Raw genomic sequence first — 12961 nt, forward strand, 5'->3', positions numbered from 1 at the left:
GCTGATAGAGGCAGTAGAAGATGAGGAGGATGAGACCCCAAACAAACCTCAGGCTGGGACAAACAGGCAAGCTGGAGCCTGAGACATTTGCAGACATAATTCATACATTTATTGCCAGTTAATATTTTAGATTAAAACAGTTTTCTGCAGTGTAACATTTTAGATTAAAAGTGTGTCCTGCAGTGTTTTGGCTCAGTAAAGCTGAATGCTATGTGATGCTCACAGCACAAGTCAGGCTTGGTGTCACCCCTGTCACTTGTCACCGGCCTCTGGTGCTGGGTCTGGCTGATCTCTGCAGATTTCCCTGTGTCTCCTGCCATAATTTAAAATGCAGGAGTGTTAGCTTCACTCTCCAGCTAATTTTGTATCTGTAATTCAAACCATTTCTTCCCGGTGTTTAGGTGTGAATTCTGCTTCACAGCCACTTTTTGTGTTTCCCTTCAGTTTGGGAGCAGGCAGATCTCAATCTTGATGTGCAGCCCAGATAGAGGAGGTGGGGAACAGGTACCTTCTTCAGGATTCTTCCTTACTATTTACTTGAGTTTTGCTAATTTGGTTTGGGAGGTGAGATAGGAATTGAATGAAGTGATTAGTAAATCTTTGATAAACCCATTATCTGGTGAAAATCACAAAGTAGCTTTTATGATGCTGAATGGAACCAGATGTTCTTTGGCAATGTATGAATCTTCCATGAGTTTCTGCCTAGCACTAAAGTCCCTGCTCAGTGTGTTCCCTCTGAATTGCATCTCTTCATTTCTGCCACAGACGCTTGGTTGTTTATTAAGGGCGGATAGGAATTTGCATAAATGACTTGCCAGATCCCAGATTTCCTTTGGCAGCCTCAGATGGGTGTTTGTGCCCCTGAGATGGCTGCTTGGAGCCTGTGGAACCCCAGCCATGGCCTGGGCCAGGTGTCCCAGGTGCCCTGGGATGGTCCCAGGCTCTGTGGACACGTGCCAGGGCTTTGCCCAGTGCAACTCTCCTGGCTGTGAATCACCCAGAGAACCTCAGAGGGCCAGGAGGAAACTTTGATGGGAAAAGTGTTTGTTGATGCTCTTTCAGGTGGTTTGTCCTCTTCTGCCTTCAGTAATTGTTGGTGACACTGAATCTCCTGCTGTACCTCACATCAGTGTGTGTCAGGCTCTATCCCTGGAAATTCCATCCCAGAATTCTCACACACCCTGTGAGTATTCATTCCAAAGGGCTCTTTCCCAGCCAGACACCTGCAGCAGTTATCATGATTGCAGTGTCCTCAGAGCACCCTGGAGACTGCTGTTCACTGGAGGTGGTGTCATTCCCTGTCCTGCCCTGCCTTTCCCTGCCCTTTTCCTTCCTTTTGCTTGGCCTCCTCTCCCCTCCCCTCCCCTCCTCTCCTCTCTACTCCTCTCCTCTCTTTTGAGAAAAACTTTGATGGTGTTCTTTGCCTACCATGTATTCACAGAACTCCTTCAAAAGACGCAGCTTCTTTCTACCAGTCAGCTCTTCCAAGAGGATATACATATTTATGGAATGAGGCATTATCCATCTTTTATACTTGGAGAGGCTTTTGTTCACTTCAGAGCCAGCAGTGCCAGAGTGCTGGCTCATGGCTGGCAGTCGCTCCTCAAACGCTCTCAAGATGTCTCCTGGTCTGATCTCTCCTCGAGCTGTGTGGTTGTTGGTTTATCTCTGGTTCTCCCTCTGCCTTTGACAGCTGCTCCTGGCCCGTGCTGTGTTCTGCTTTCGAATCCTTCCCCGATTCAATCCTGCGATTGTTGCTGTGTCTCAGGCTGTTGTGCCTGTCCTTGGGGACCTTCCCAAGGCTGTGGGTGACTCCTGGGGGCCTGGGCTGGTGCTGGGGTTTGCTGTGCCCCTCTCCCCTGGGGTGGGGGGCTCAGGACCCCGAGATCCATCACCCCTGTGGGTGCAGGGTGTGCAGCAGGGCTTGCTGCACCCCGCTGGCCTCAGCTCTTGGAGGATGTTGGGAGGGATCTGCACTCAAAGGATCAGCACCTGGATCCCCCAGCTCCAGCAGGAGCATCCCCAAGAGGCAGAGGAGGAACTGGCTCCCCTGCAGCCCCACAAAGATCCCCCTGTGCAGGGGGGCTTTGGGCATCGTCCCCACAGCCACAGTGACACAGAGGGGTGACAGATGAGTCCCTTTGGCTGCACAGGAGAGAAGAAACCTGAGAGGATGGAAGGCTGGAAGGTTGAGACTGAAGGAGCAGCTGGACATCTGCAGTGTCTTCTTTTGGTTTATTTTTCTCTCTCCTCAATTTTTGTGGTTTCATCCCTGTGGCAGAATAAAACAGGATGATTGTTAATAGCTTACTTTTCTGACAGAAGGGGTTTTTCAGGAAATCCAGTGACACTCTGCTCCACTGGGGACAGCTGAGCTGCTCCCTGGGTTCCTCCCAGAATGAGCCCTGGGGTGTTCTGGGGCTGGTGTGGGGCTGCTGGGGGCTCTGGTTCTTGTGCTCACCATCACCCATCCTGCAGTGAGCTCAGAGGGGTAGGGGTGATGTTCCCCAGCCCTTCCACCCCTCAAGCTGTGCAGCTGGGCTGGTGCCTACAGCACAGAACCAGAAAATGACCCCTCTCTAACTCCTGGTTTGGAAGGAACCAGGAATTACTCACTGCAGAAAAATTCCTGGAAAAAGGCATTGCTTGGAGCGCTGGAAATCTTTTCCTTCCACTCTGTCTTTTTAAAGGAATAAATAAAAATAGTGGGAAATGTGCAAATACACCCTGGGCTCACTGTAGTTTGGGAATTTTTTTATAGCAAATGTAGCACATTTAATAAGATGTCTGAAAATCACATTCTTTTAAGCTGAAAAACACACGGCCTAGAACTGGGGAGTAAAATCTCAGTGTTTAACTAGGACAGCTCCAACAAACAGAGTGTGCTTAGATAACTTCAGGAGTGAAAACTGGCTTGTCACAGTCAGGATGAATTTAATAAAAGATTTAAGCAATTTTCAATACTTCTGTAATGATACAGAAAAGCAGGATAATATCCAAGTGGAGGGGAATGGCTTTGGACAGATTAAAGCACATAAAGGCTGAAGGACCTCCATCAGCCATTCACATTCATGCCAGGAGGAACCAGATCTGCCCCTGGGTCCCTGGCAGTGCCCAAGGCCAGGCTGGAGCAGCTGGGACAGTGGGAGGTGTCCCTGCCATGGCTGGGGTGGCTCTGGGTCAGCTTTAAGGTCCCTCCCAACCCAAACCATCCTGGGATTCCCTGATTCTGAGTGCCTGGGGAGCTGGGGGAGCTGCCCAGGAGCAGACAGTGCCTGGGGTGAGGCAGTGCAGGCATTAAAGTGTCCCCTGCGGGTGCTGGCTGTGCTGGGAGAGCTGCTGTGGTCACACAGCCGTGTGCCAGGGCTGGGGCTCAGCTGCCTCCCCATGGCCTGCGGTGCCTGGCAGGACCTGGCCCAGAATGTCCTGGCAGATGAGGAGGGATGCAGGCAGGGAACAGCCCAGAGCTGCCGTGCCCTGGCACAGGGATGAAGGGAGCCAGCCTCTGCTGGAAGTGTGTTTGGTGGAAGTTTGGAAGCTGGGCTTGTCCTTGGGCAGCTCCTGCTTCTCCCTCCCAGTTCCAGGAGCTGCAGGAATGTGCTGTGCTCTGCCAGGCCTCTGTCTTGTGCTGGGTTTCTGCTGGAGCTGCACACTTAGGATGCAGGAGAAGGTCTGGTCACCCAGTCACAGCGAGTGTGGCAGCAGCCTTATTCCCATCCTCTCCCTCATTATAGCCAGGAAAACAGCTGTTGGGAGGAAGGGGTTAAAACCAGAAGATTTGGCGAGGAGGAATACTTCTGCTCAAAGTGACCTTGCAGCTGGGGATGCTAAGAACATCAGTGTGGGAAAACTCCATTTATTATGCGAGTTTTGTTCATCCTCTGCCTGTTTTGAGAGGTACAATTCCTGTGTAGGGGTAACACTCTCTGACAGACATGTTGGAGCCTCCTGCTGAGAGACAGAGATCATAAAAACACAGCCTTGTGATAAACTGCATGTGCACAAAGCCCTCTGATATATTGGGGCAGGCAGCCCTGCCTCCTGGATGAGCTGAGCTAAAGGAGCAGTGGCAGAGCAGTGGCAGAGCAGTGGCAGAACAGTGTCAGTGTCAGAGCAGGGTCAGAGAGAGCAGTGGCGGAGCAGTGGCAGAGCAGTGGCAGGGTCAGAGCAGTGTTAGAGCAGTAGCAGAGCAGTAGCAGAGCAGTGTCAATGTCAGAGCAGTGGCAGAGCAGTGGCAGAGCAGTGGCAGGGTCAGAGCAGGGTCAGAGCAGTGGCAGAGCAGTGCCAGAGCAGTGCCAGAGCAGTGGCAGGGTCAGAGCAGTGGCAGAGCAGGGTCAGAGCAGTGGCAGGGTCAGAGCAGTGGCAGAGCAGGGTCAGAGCAGTGGCAGGGTCAGAGCAGTGGCAGAGCAGGGTCAGAGCAGTGGCAGAGCAGTGGCAGAGCAGTGGCAGGGTCAGAGCAGTGTTAGAGCAGGGTCAGAGCAGTGGCAGAGCAGTGTCAATGTCAGAGCAGTGGCAGAGCAGTGGCAGAGCAGTGTTAGAGCAGGGTCAGAGCAGTGGCAGAGCAGGGTCAGTGTCAGAGCAGTGTCAGAGCAGTGTCAGAGCAGTGTCCCTGTGTGTGTGTGGCTGCTGGATGAGCTGAGCTAAAGGAGCAGGGTCCCTGTGTGTGTGTGTGCCCCCAGCATTGTCAGCAGGGTATGACACACATCTGCTCCTGGCATTTCCCCTGTGCTCTGGTGTCTCCCTGGTTACCTGTGTGTGTTGATACCCACAGGAGCCCAGTGGGGCTTGCCCAGGAGCAGCTGGTGTGGCCCAGCTCCAGCAGCAGAGCTTTTCTAGCAGCACCAGCCCTTCCTCTCGTCCCTGCAGGGAGGAGCGTGGCCGTGCCAGCACTCCCAGGTGTTTGAGCTCTTACAGCATTTTGCCTGAGGGATTATTTTGGGAAGCAAAGCCCCTGCTGCTGTTCAGTAGCACAGGGACAGGGGTGAAGGAGGAGCAGGGAATGTGCACCCTGGAGCCCAACACAAACCAAAACAATGCTCAGACCAAGTCTGCAACTAATCAGCGACTTTGGAGACACAACAGCATTAAACTAATTCCTGTGACTTTTCCCCAGGACAGCTTTGATTTACAGCAGCAGCACTCCCCAGGTTGTCTGTAGGAGCAGGAACATTTGGTCACATTCCTGGTAGCAGAGGCCAAGGAGTTGGGAGGGGAGTGGGACCCCAGGTCACTCCATCCACAGGTTTTACCTGCAGCTGTTTGTGTCCCCTCATTTCTTCAGTTGAGATGTACCCCAGAAGGGCAGGAGCTCTGCAGGCCTAATTCAGTGCTAAATTAACCCAAGATGAGTGGTGCTGGTGCTGGTGCTGGTGCTGGTGCTGGTGCTGGTGGCCCATAGGAGTGTGTGACACCTCCCCGTGGGTGAGGCAGCTGCATGGCAGATCCCGAGTGTGCTTTTAGCTCCTGTGGTGGGACAAACAACAGGTTTGTTCCCCAAAAGCAGGCAGGATGGGGTGATGCTGGTTGGCTCAGCCCAAGAGATGATGCTGCAGAAGAAGCAGCAAGACACAAATCCAGGATGTGCTGACTTGGCAGCAGCACGTGCTGCGCCTGCAAATCCCACTCTCCTCTCACCCTGTTTGCTCGGGGTTTGCTGCTTTAGTTTTCCCCTCAATTTAAATTCCCAAGGAGACACAAGACACAGCAAGTGCTGATGCAGCCCACACTGGAATGCTGTGTGGAGGAGCGTGGATCCCACCTGCCTGCCTGCCCCCAGCCCCTGCTCAGCCCAGCACAGCTGCTCCTACGGGCTCTTGACATCCCATTTACAGATTGGAGCACGGCCACTGGAGTGGTGGATTTACCCCACTGTGGGCAGGGTCCAGCCCTAGATGTTGCCAGGCTGGGATTGCCCTGTGCCTCCTGCCAGGTGAGGGCCTGGGGCTGCCCCAGTGGCTCTGGGGACGTGTCTGCAGCGCTCTGTGTGTGGGTGACTCCCTGCACAGGGCTCCTGGTGGCTGTGCTGGGAGCCCTGGCTGTGACAAACCCACCCACCTGCATCCCAGCCCTGCTCCCCTCCAGAGCTGCTTCCAGCTGAGAAAAAGAGCCAGTCAGGGTTTGAGCCTCACAGATCATCAGGGATCAAAGCTGAGGAATGGGTTTGGAGCTGCTCTTTATTGCTCACTCTGCTCAGGGGAAGTGGGGCGGGTGCTGCACCCCCAGGGCTGTTGGTGGGGTGCATCCCCCCATCCCCATCCCCTCCGTGCTGGGGGTCACAGCCAGAGCCCCTTGGCCTGGCCCAGGCTCTGTCTCTTGGCCCCTGAGCACCATCAGAGCCCCCCCAGCCCCTTTCCCCCTGCTTGGACTCTGGGGCAGCTCTGCCAGTGGGGCAGCAGCAGCCCCGAATGCTGACAGAGCTTTCAGCTCTTGCTCAGCCTGTTTTGCTCCAGACTTGAAATGCATTAGTGTCACACGTGGCAGCTCGGTCCTGTCTCTCTGTCACTCGTCCCCTTGTCTAGGGACATTGTCTCAGCCAAGCCCAGTAGCTGACTGGCTTCGCATATTTTTCCCCAAAGTTTTTTTATTCTTGGTGGTAGGAATTGATTCTAAACACAGAATTGTGGAATCACAGAGTGGTTTGGGTTAAAAGAGACATTAAGCTCATCTTGTTTTACCCCTCTGTCATGGGCAGGGACACCTCCCACTGTCCCAGGCTGCTCCAGCCCCAATGTCCAGCCTGGCCTTGGGCATTCCAGGGATCCAGGGGCTGCTCTGGGCACCTGTGCCAGGGCCTGCCCACCCTGCCAGGAACAATTCCTTCCACGAATCAAGCCAAAATGTCCCCTGTTGCAGCTGGAATCACCTGGCTGTGTTCAGCCCCTGGGCATCCTTGGGAAGGGGAGGTGGGAGCAGCGCTGGGCTCTGGACCTGCCGTGGCCACGGAGAGGAGCCTGATGTGTGCAGTGCTCTCAGTGCCTTGGAAGTGCCCAGGGCCGGGCTGGACAGGGCTTGGGGCACCCTGGGATAGTGGAAGGTGTCCCTGGGGTTGTGTGAGATGAGCTTTATGCTCCCTTCCAAACTGTTCTGTGATTTTAGTTTGGCAGCATGGAGGCAGCTGCCCGTGGAGTGAGAGGATGCTGCACCCACCCCACTGGCACCATCCTGCTCCAGAATCCCCTCAGAGCAGATGGGGCTGGAGGGACCCTGCTGCAGGTCACCCTGTCCAGTGCTGCTTCCCCAGAAAGCTGCCCCAGCATTCCTGAGACAAACCAGTCAATTCTGCCATCCCCACAGGGGTGCCTGGGGCAGGCTCAGTGCAGGGCAGAGCTGGGACAGGGACAGGGACAGGGACAGGGACAGGGGAAGGGACAGGGACAGGGACAGGGGAAGGGACAGGGACAGGGACAGAGACAGGGACAGGGACAGGGACAGGGACAGGGACAGGGACAGGGACAGGGACAGGGACGTGGGTGGAGGTTCCCACTGATCACAGCTGCCTCGTGCTGTCACCAGCCTTGTGCTTTCCAAACTGAGCAGCTCCCTCGGGAGCTCCTTGGCAGGCTCCTGCTGCCCTGGGTGATGTCCTGGTGACATCTGCCTTCCCTGTGCTGCTCCAGAACAGTCAGAGGCACCCATGGGAATCCTGCCCCGTGCTGGGAGCTGCCAGCCCGTCCCCAGCCAGGGCCCTGCCTGCATCCCCAGCGTGGCAGGGATCCCAGGCGGCCACTGCAGGTCCCCTGCCCTGTCAGGGGAGGCTGGGGAGCGCTGGAGGCTTCCAGGAACTGGTTTTCCTCACGCTTGGGCATGCAGGGAGCACTTTGGGGTCGGTTTGACTCGGTGCCTGCATGCCTGCACGTGGGTTTGTGCATGCACATGTGATTTGTGTTTGTGGTGTGCAGGAGGATCAGGGCAGGGATTCACCTCCATTACTGGAAGTGATTACAAATGAACAGGGGCAATGAGAAAAGCCCTGAGTAAATCACACCAAGTATCACTCTCCAGTTTTGGCTGCCTTCCCATGAAGATAAATGCAGAAACCTGTCTGGGGTGAGGCAGAGCCAAGGGACAGCCTCTGTGCCATGGTGCCAGGCTGAGTCTCACCCCTCAGAGCTGAGGGATGGCAGCAGCCACCCAGCCAGAGCAGAGTGTAGGCAGCTGGCTGGGGGTGGATCTCTGGTGCAGGGAAGGGGTGCAGTGCTGAGCTGTTGGAGCTGTGCAGGGTTTGATCCTGTGGCTCCTCGATGCTCGGGATCAGCTCCTCGATGCTCGGGATCAGCCCCTGTCCCAAGGTGCCCGGGCACTTCCCACTGTCCCTGGCTGACCCACGGAGCACCAGTGGCTCCTGCTCAAGGCCTTTTTCTCACTTGTCTCCCCAGCTGTAGAGAAATCACCTATTTGCATTTCAGGACAGAAGGTGGAGGTTTGGGGAAATGACGGGCATTTTATAAAGCAATTAAAACCCAACCCCTGTAATTGCTGTAATTTATATACACCTACAAAATAACCAGCTGGTGCGATGCAGGCTTCAAGCCCATTTTATTTGTTTCAGCACGTCAGACAGATGGAAACATTCCATCTGTGTTTTCCTGGGATGCAGAGGGGCTGGCAGGGAGGCTCTGAGGGGCAGGGGAGCAGCAGAGGGCTGTGGGAGCATCACTAACACCAGAACAGCACCTCTGATTGCCACGGAGGATGTGTGCTGAAGGGATTGGTGCTGGGGACAGGGCTTGTGTGTGCTTGTGGAGTGATGGAAAACTTGGGATGATGCAAATGGGGTGTGGGCACGTGTGCTTCAAAGCTGTGCCTCAGCCCCCGGCCCACATCGCAGCCGGGAGGATGAAAGGAGATTGGTGGAGTTCAAAGCTGCAGCCTTGCTGCAGCCACGCTGGTGACGAGGGAGGTAATTAGCAAGTGAAATGTTCCTTGCTGTAGTGGAATGATGTTTATAATATTGGGCTGTGAGGAGAGGGGGGTGGGAGCAGCTGGCTGTTCCATTATCCATCCAGCCCCGCTCTGCAAACCCTTCTGCCATAACCAAGGCTCCCTGGGTTTCATTCCATTTCTCCAGCCTGTTCCTGCCTTCTGCCTTACTCACCCTTGGCCGGCATTTTCAGGGCTGCAGACAAGCTCGGGGTATTTTGGGAGGCAGTGTTTTTCAGGAGTGAGTGCTCTGCCTGTGCTCCGTGCCTGTGACTCGAGTTCTCCAGGCTCAGGAGCCCCAGTCACCCATCTGTGCAGAAAGGGGCCATGTTTCTGGGCCTGCTGGAGTCAGATGAAAGCCTCAGACTGCAGTTCCTACCTGCAGGTGAATGAACCACCTCAGGGACCCTCTTCAGCCCTGGAGCTTAAAATATTGATGGGGTCTCATTTCCTGACAAGCGCAGCAACAGGTGCCGAGTGCTTTGTTATAAAACAAAGTGCAGCTGCCAGAGCCGTGTCTCTGAACTTGTTAGCACCCACAAGCTGTGTTCCCACAGGGTGTGGACCCCTCCTTAAATGGGGTCTGCACCCCTGCCTCACTGGACCCCTCCCTGAACAGTGCAGCTTGTGGGCACCAAAGCAGGCCCAGGCATCCCTGTCCTCTTGGGTCCTGATCCACAGCAGAGATCTGCTGCTCATGATCTTCTGCTTGTGATCCACTGGCCATGATCTGCTGCCAGAGATCTCCTGCCTGTGATCCACTGGCCATGATCTGCTGGCCCAGATCCACTGGCCATGATCTGCTGCCAGAGATCCACTGGCCATGATCTGCTGCCTGTGATCCACTGGCCATGATCTGCTGGCTGATTCCTGCTCAGGTGAGCCAAGGGCAGTGTGGCTGGGCACTGAGGGGCTCAGTGCAGCTGAGCTCTCCCTGCCTGTGCCACGGTAGCTCCAGATGAAGAAGAGCCATCCCTCTCCCACGGCTCATCAGGCTCTTGTTCACCTCCCTCACCCTGTGCAGAACAAAACTGATGATGAAAATAGTCAAAATTCTCTCTCCAAAGGAGTGGCAAAGGGCAGCAGCCACGCTGTCCTGTCCAGCTGGTGACACCCCAGGGCCACCGTGGGGCTGGCTCGGTGTCTCCCCGTGGCAGGAGCCACCGAGGACCCCCAGAGCCTCTGCCCAGAGTCCTTGCAGTGTTCCTCCCTCAGGCCGTGTGCAGGGACAGGGCCTTGGCTGCTGGCAGGGGACTGGGGACACTCCATCTTTGCTGATCTCTGTGTTTTTCCTCTTTCTCCCATTTCTGCACCTGCAGCAAACCCTGGAGACAAATCTCACCAACCTGGTGAAGCGCAACAGCGAACTGGAAAACCAGATGGCCAAGCTGATCCAGATCTGCCAGCAAGTGGAGGTGGGTGAGGGCCGGGAGGGGCTGGGGGAGCTCCCAGCTCAGGGGGGCAATGCTCCCCAGATCACCCAGATCACCCAGATCACCCAGATCACCCAGCTCCTTTCCTGGGGCTCCCCTGCGAGCAGAGATGGCTGGGGGTGCTCCCAAGCACTGCAGGACACAGGGATGCTTCCCAGGGGCCTGAAGGAGTTTTTCTGGTTGGGGGCAAGAAGGTACTGGGGCTGTGAGCTGGCTCTGTGCTGGGGCAGCAGCAGCATCGGGTGGAAGACTGAGTGAAACCCAGCATGGAAACTGGCTCAGCCAGGTGACACTGAGCCTGGAACAAGGCTCATGTGGGTGACACCGAGCCTGCAAAGAGGTCTCAGCTGGGTGACAGGGAGCCTGCAGCAATTCCTTGAACCACCAGCTCCCCATGGGACTAAACCCCAGGCTGCTCAGGGGGAGTTTGCCAGTTCCTGAGTTGTTTTCTTCACCCTCAGCACCCCAGACCTTGCGGGGTGTGCAAGTCCTGTGCCTCCCCAAGCCATGCCATGGGCCAGCAGGATGCAGGAATGCTGTGCTGGGATGTGGGATGTTGCCTTGGGAGCTGGGAGCAGGATGGAGGGATGCTGTGGGGGAAGGTGTGGCAGGATGCAGGGATGCTGCAGCAGGGCAAGGGATCTCCTGTGCTGGGTGCAGCTGTTTGCCCACAGCAAAGCAGCCATGGGGCACTTCCCAGGGGCTGCAGTTTGTCCCTCAGGCCCTGCAATGGAGCAGGGGCTGCAGTTTGTCCCTCAGGTCCTGCAGTGGAGCAGGGGCTGCAGCCTGTCCCTCAGGTCCTGCCCTTGAAGCAGCCGGGTTTTGGGGCTGCAGAGGTGCCTCAGGCCCTGCGGCTGCTGCAGGCAGTGTCAGCGCTTTGTTCCTCGCTCCCTCAGTAATGTCCTGATGATCTGGCAAGAGGGAGTGAGTGCAGAAACCCTTTTTGTGAGTGCCAGCGGGGCCGAGTGTGCCACCAGCAGCTGGCAGCCACTGTCACAGTGTGCCAGGAGGAGGAGGAAGGGGCTGAGATGCTCTGAACTTCCAGCCAAAGTAAGGAGCAGAAAAATCCCACTTGGCTCTGCAGCACTGCTGGCCTTTGTGTCACTGGTGCTGTGCTGCTTCTCTCCCTGGGCATCACTCTGCAGCAGCAATGGCTTTGGTGGAGCTGTCTCTCCTGGGCTTCCTCTTCCCCAGGGCTCAGTGGGCTTGGGCTGGCTCTGGGAACAGAGATAGCAAACGATGTTTGGCAGAGAGAGAAGGAGCCAGGACGCCCTTGCAGAGCTCTGGCGACAGCCACCAGCCCTTGCTGCTCTGATGGGCCGTGCTTTGGCTCTGAGAACCCACCAGGGATGGAGAGGGATGTGGCTGGATGTCCTTCCAAACCCCTTCCTTTGAATCCAGCTCCAATGTCTTAATGACCTGACATAGGATAAATTGGAAGATATTTGGTATTTCTGTCTGATCCTCAGAATCTGAGACCTCTAAGCTGTCATTTTGACAGAGTTTGGGAGTTTTCAGCTTTGTCAGATACTCTGCTTAAAATAACAGTTGAAATAACATTTCTCAGCTATGCTGAATGCGCAGCCGGGCCCTGGGAGGCACCTTCGCAGAGAGCACAGTAAACTGTGAAGCAGAAAATATCTCTGCTCCCCACCAGTCTGATTCCAGGGAATTTTGCTTTTGAGCTATTTGTGGGCAAGGCACACAGGCAGGCACATGCAATCCCCCTGTCCCCTGCCCCTCAGACACCTTCAGTGCAAATGTCACGGCAGCTCCAGAGAATGGAGCCACCAGCGCCTTGGGGACAAGGCTCACCCCTGGGAAGGGCACTGTGCTGCCCCTCAGGGTGACTCTGGGGGGCTGCACTGAGGGAGGTAGAAATGGCCAAATCCTGTGGCAGTGATGGAAATGTGGCCCAAGGAGAGCAGGTAGTGACCGGGCAGAGAAGCTGAGTTTGTAAATGGGGATGATGCCAGCTCAGTGTCCCCACGGTGGGGGGAGCAGAAGCTGCATTGTCCCGTGGGACTGTGGCCTCAGTGAGCTCCTGCTGTCCCCAGGGCACAGCCAGAAGCCTGTTGAGGACTGTGGAGGTGGGATGGGCTCCCCTGCTCCATCCCCGAGCTGCCAGGGCGTGTGGGAGGAGGATTGCCTGGTGTGAGTCAGGCCGTGGGATGCTGTTTCTCATCCCCATGAGGTGTAGGACAGGCTTTTCCCAGAGCTGAGTTTATTCCAGGACTGTTGTCCCTAGCACATTCCCCCTCAGCACTGAGGTGGGTGAAATGTTTTTTTCTCTCCCTTGTTACAACCAAAAGCTGCCCAGATTTCCTGCAGCCCCAGCACCTGCTGAGCCTTCACCCCCCAAACGCAGCATTTCCCTGGGAGCTGGTTCATCCCTGCAGAGTGCTTTGGCCACTGTCCAGGTGGTTTTGGGCCAGGGATTTGCCAGTGGAGCAGTGCTGGTCTGCAGTACCCCCTCCATGCTCTGCTGGCCCTTTGGGGGAACCTCAGCCTCAAAAATGCTCCTTTTTTGGCAGAAGGCAACTGGGAAAGGGACTGTGGTGTCCTCTGCAACTTTACCTGCCTTCAGCCCCAGAACATGAGCATGGTTG

The 12961-nt window shown here is 55.8% G+C and overlaps 1 protein-coding gene across 6 annotated transcripts in view; it reads left to right on the forward strand.

Annotated features, from left to right (window-relative positions):
• Positions 1-12961, forward strand: part of MID2 (midline 2) — a 60833-nt gene that overhangs the window by 32486 nt on the left and 15386 nt on the right. For all 6 annotated transcript variants that reach the window (XM_058847558.1, XM_058847562.1, XM_058847560.1 and 3 more), the window contains exon 3: positions 10239-10334. In XM_058847558.1, the coding sequence (XP_058703541.1) occupies positions 10239-10334 (96 nt within the window). The remainder of the gene's footprint in view (positions 1-10238; positions 10335-12961) is intronic.

Source organism: Poecile atricapillus, chromosome 12, assembly GCF_030490865.1.
Source record: "Poecile atricapillus isolate bPoeAtr1 chromosome 12, bPoeAtr1.hap1, whole genome shotgun sequence".
NCBI lineage: Eukaryota > Metazoa > Chordata > Aves > Passeriformes > Paridae > Poecile > Poecile atricapillus.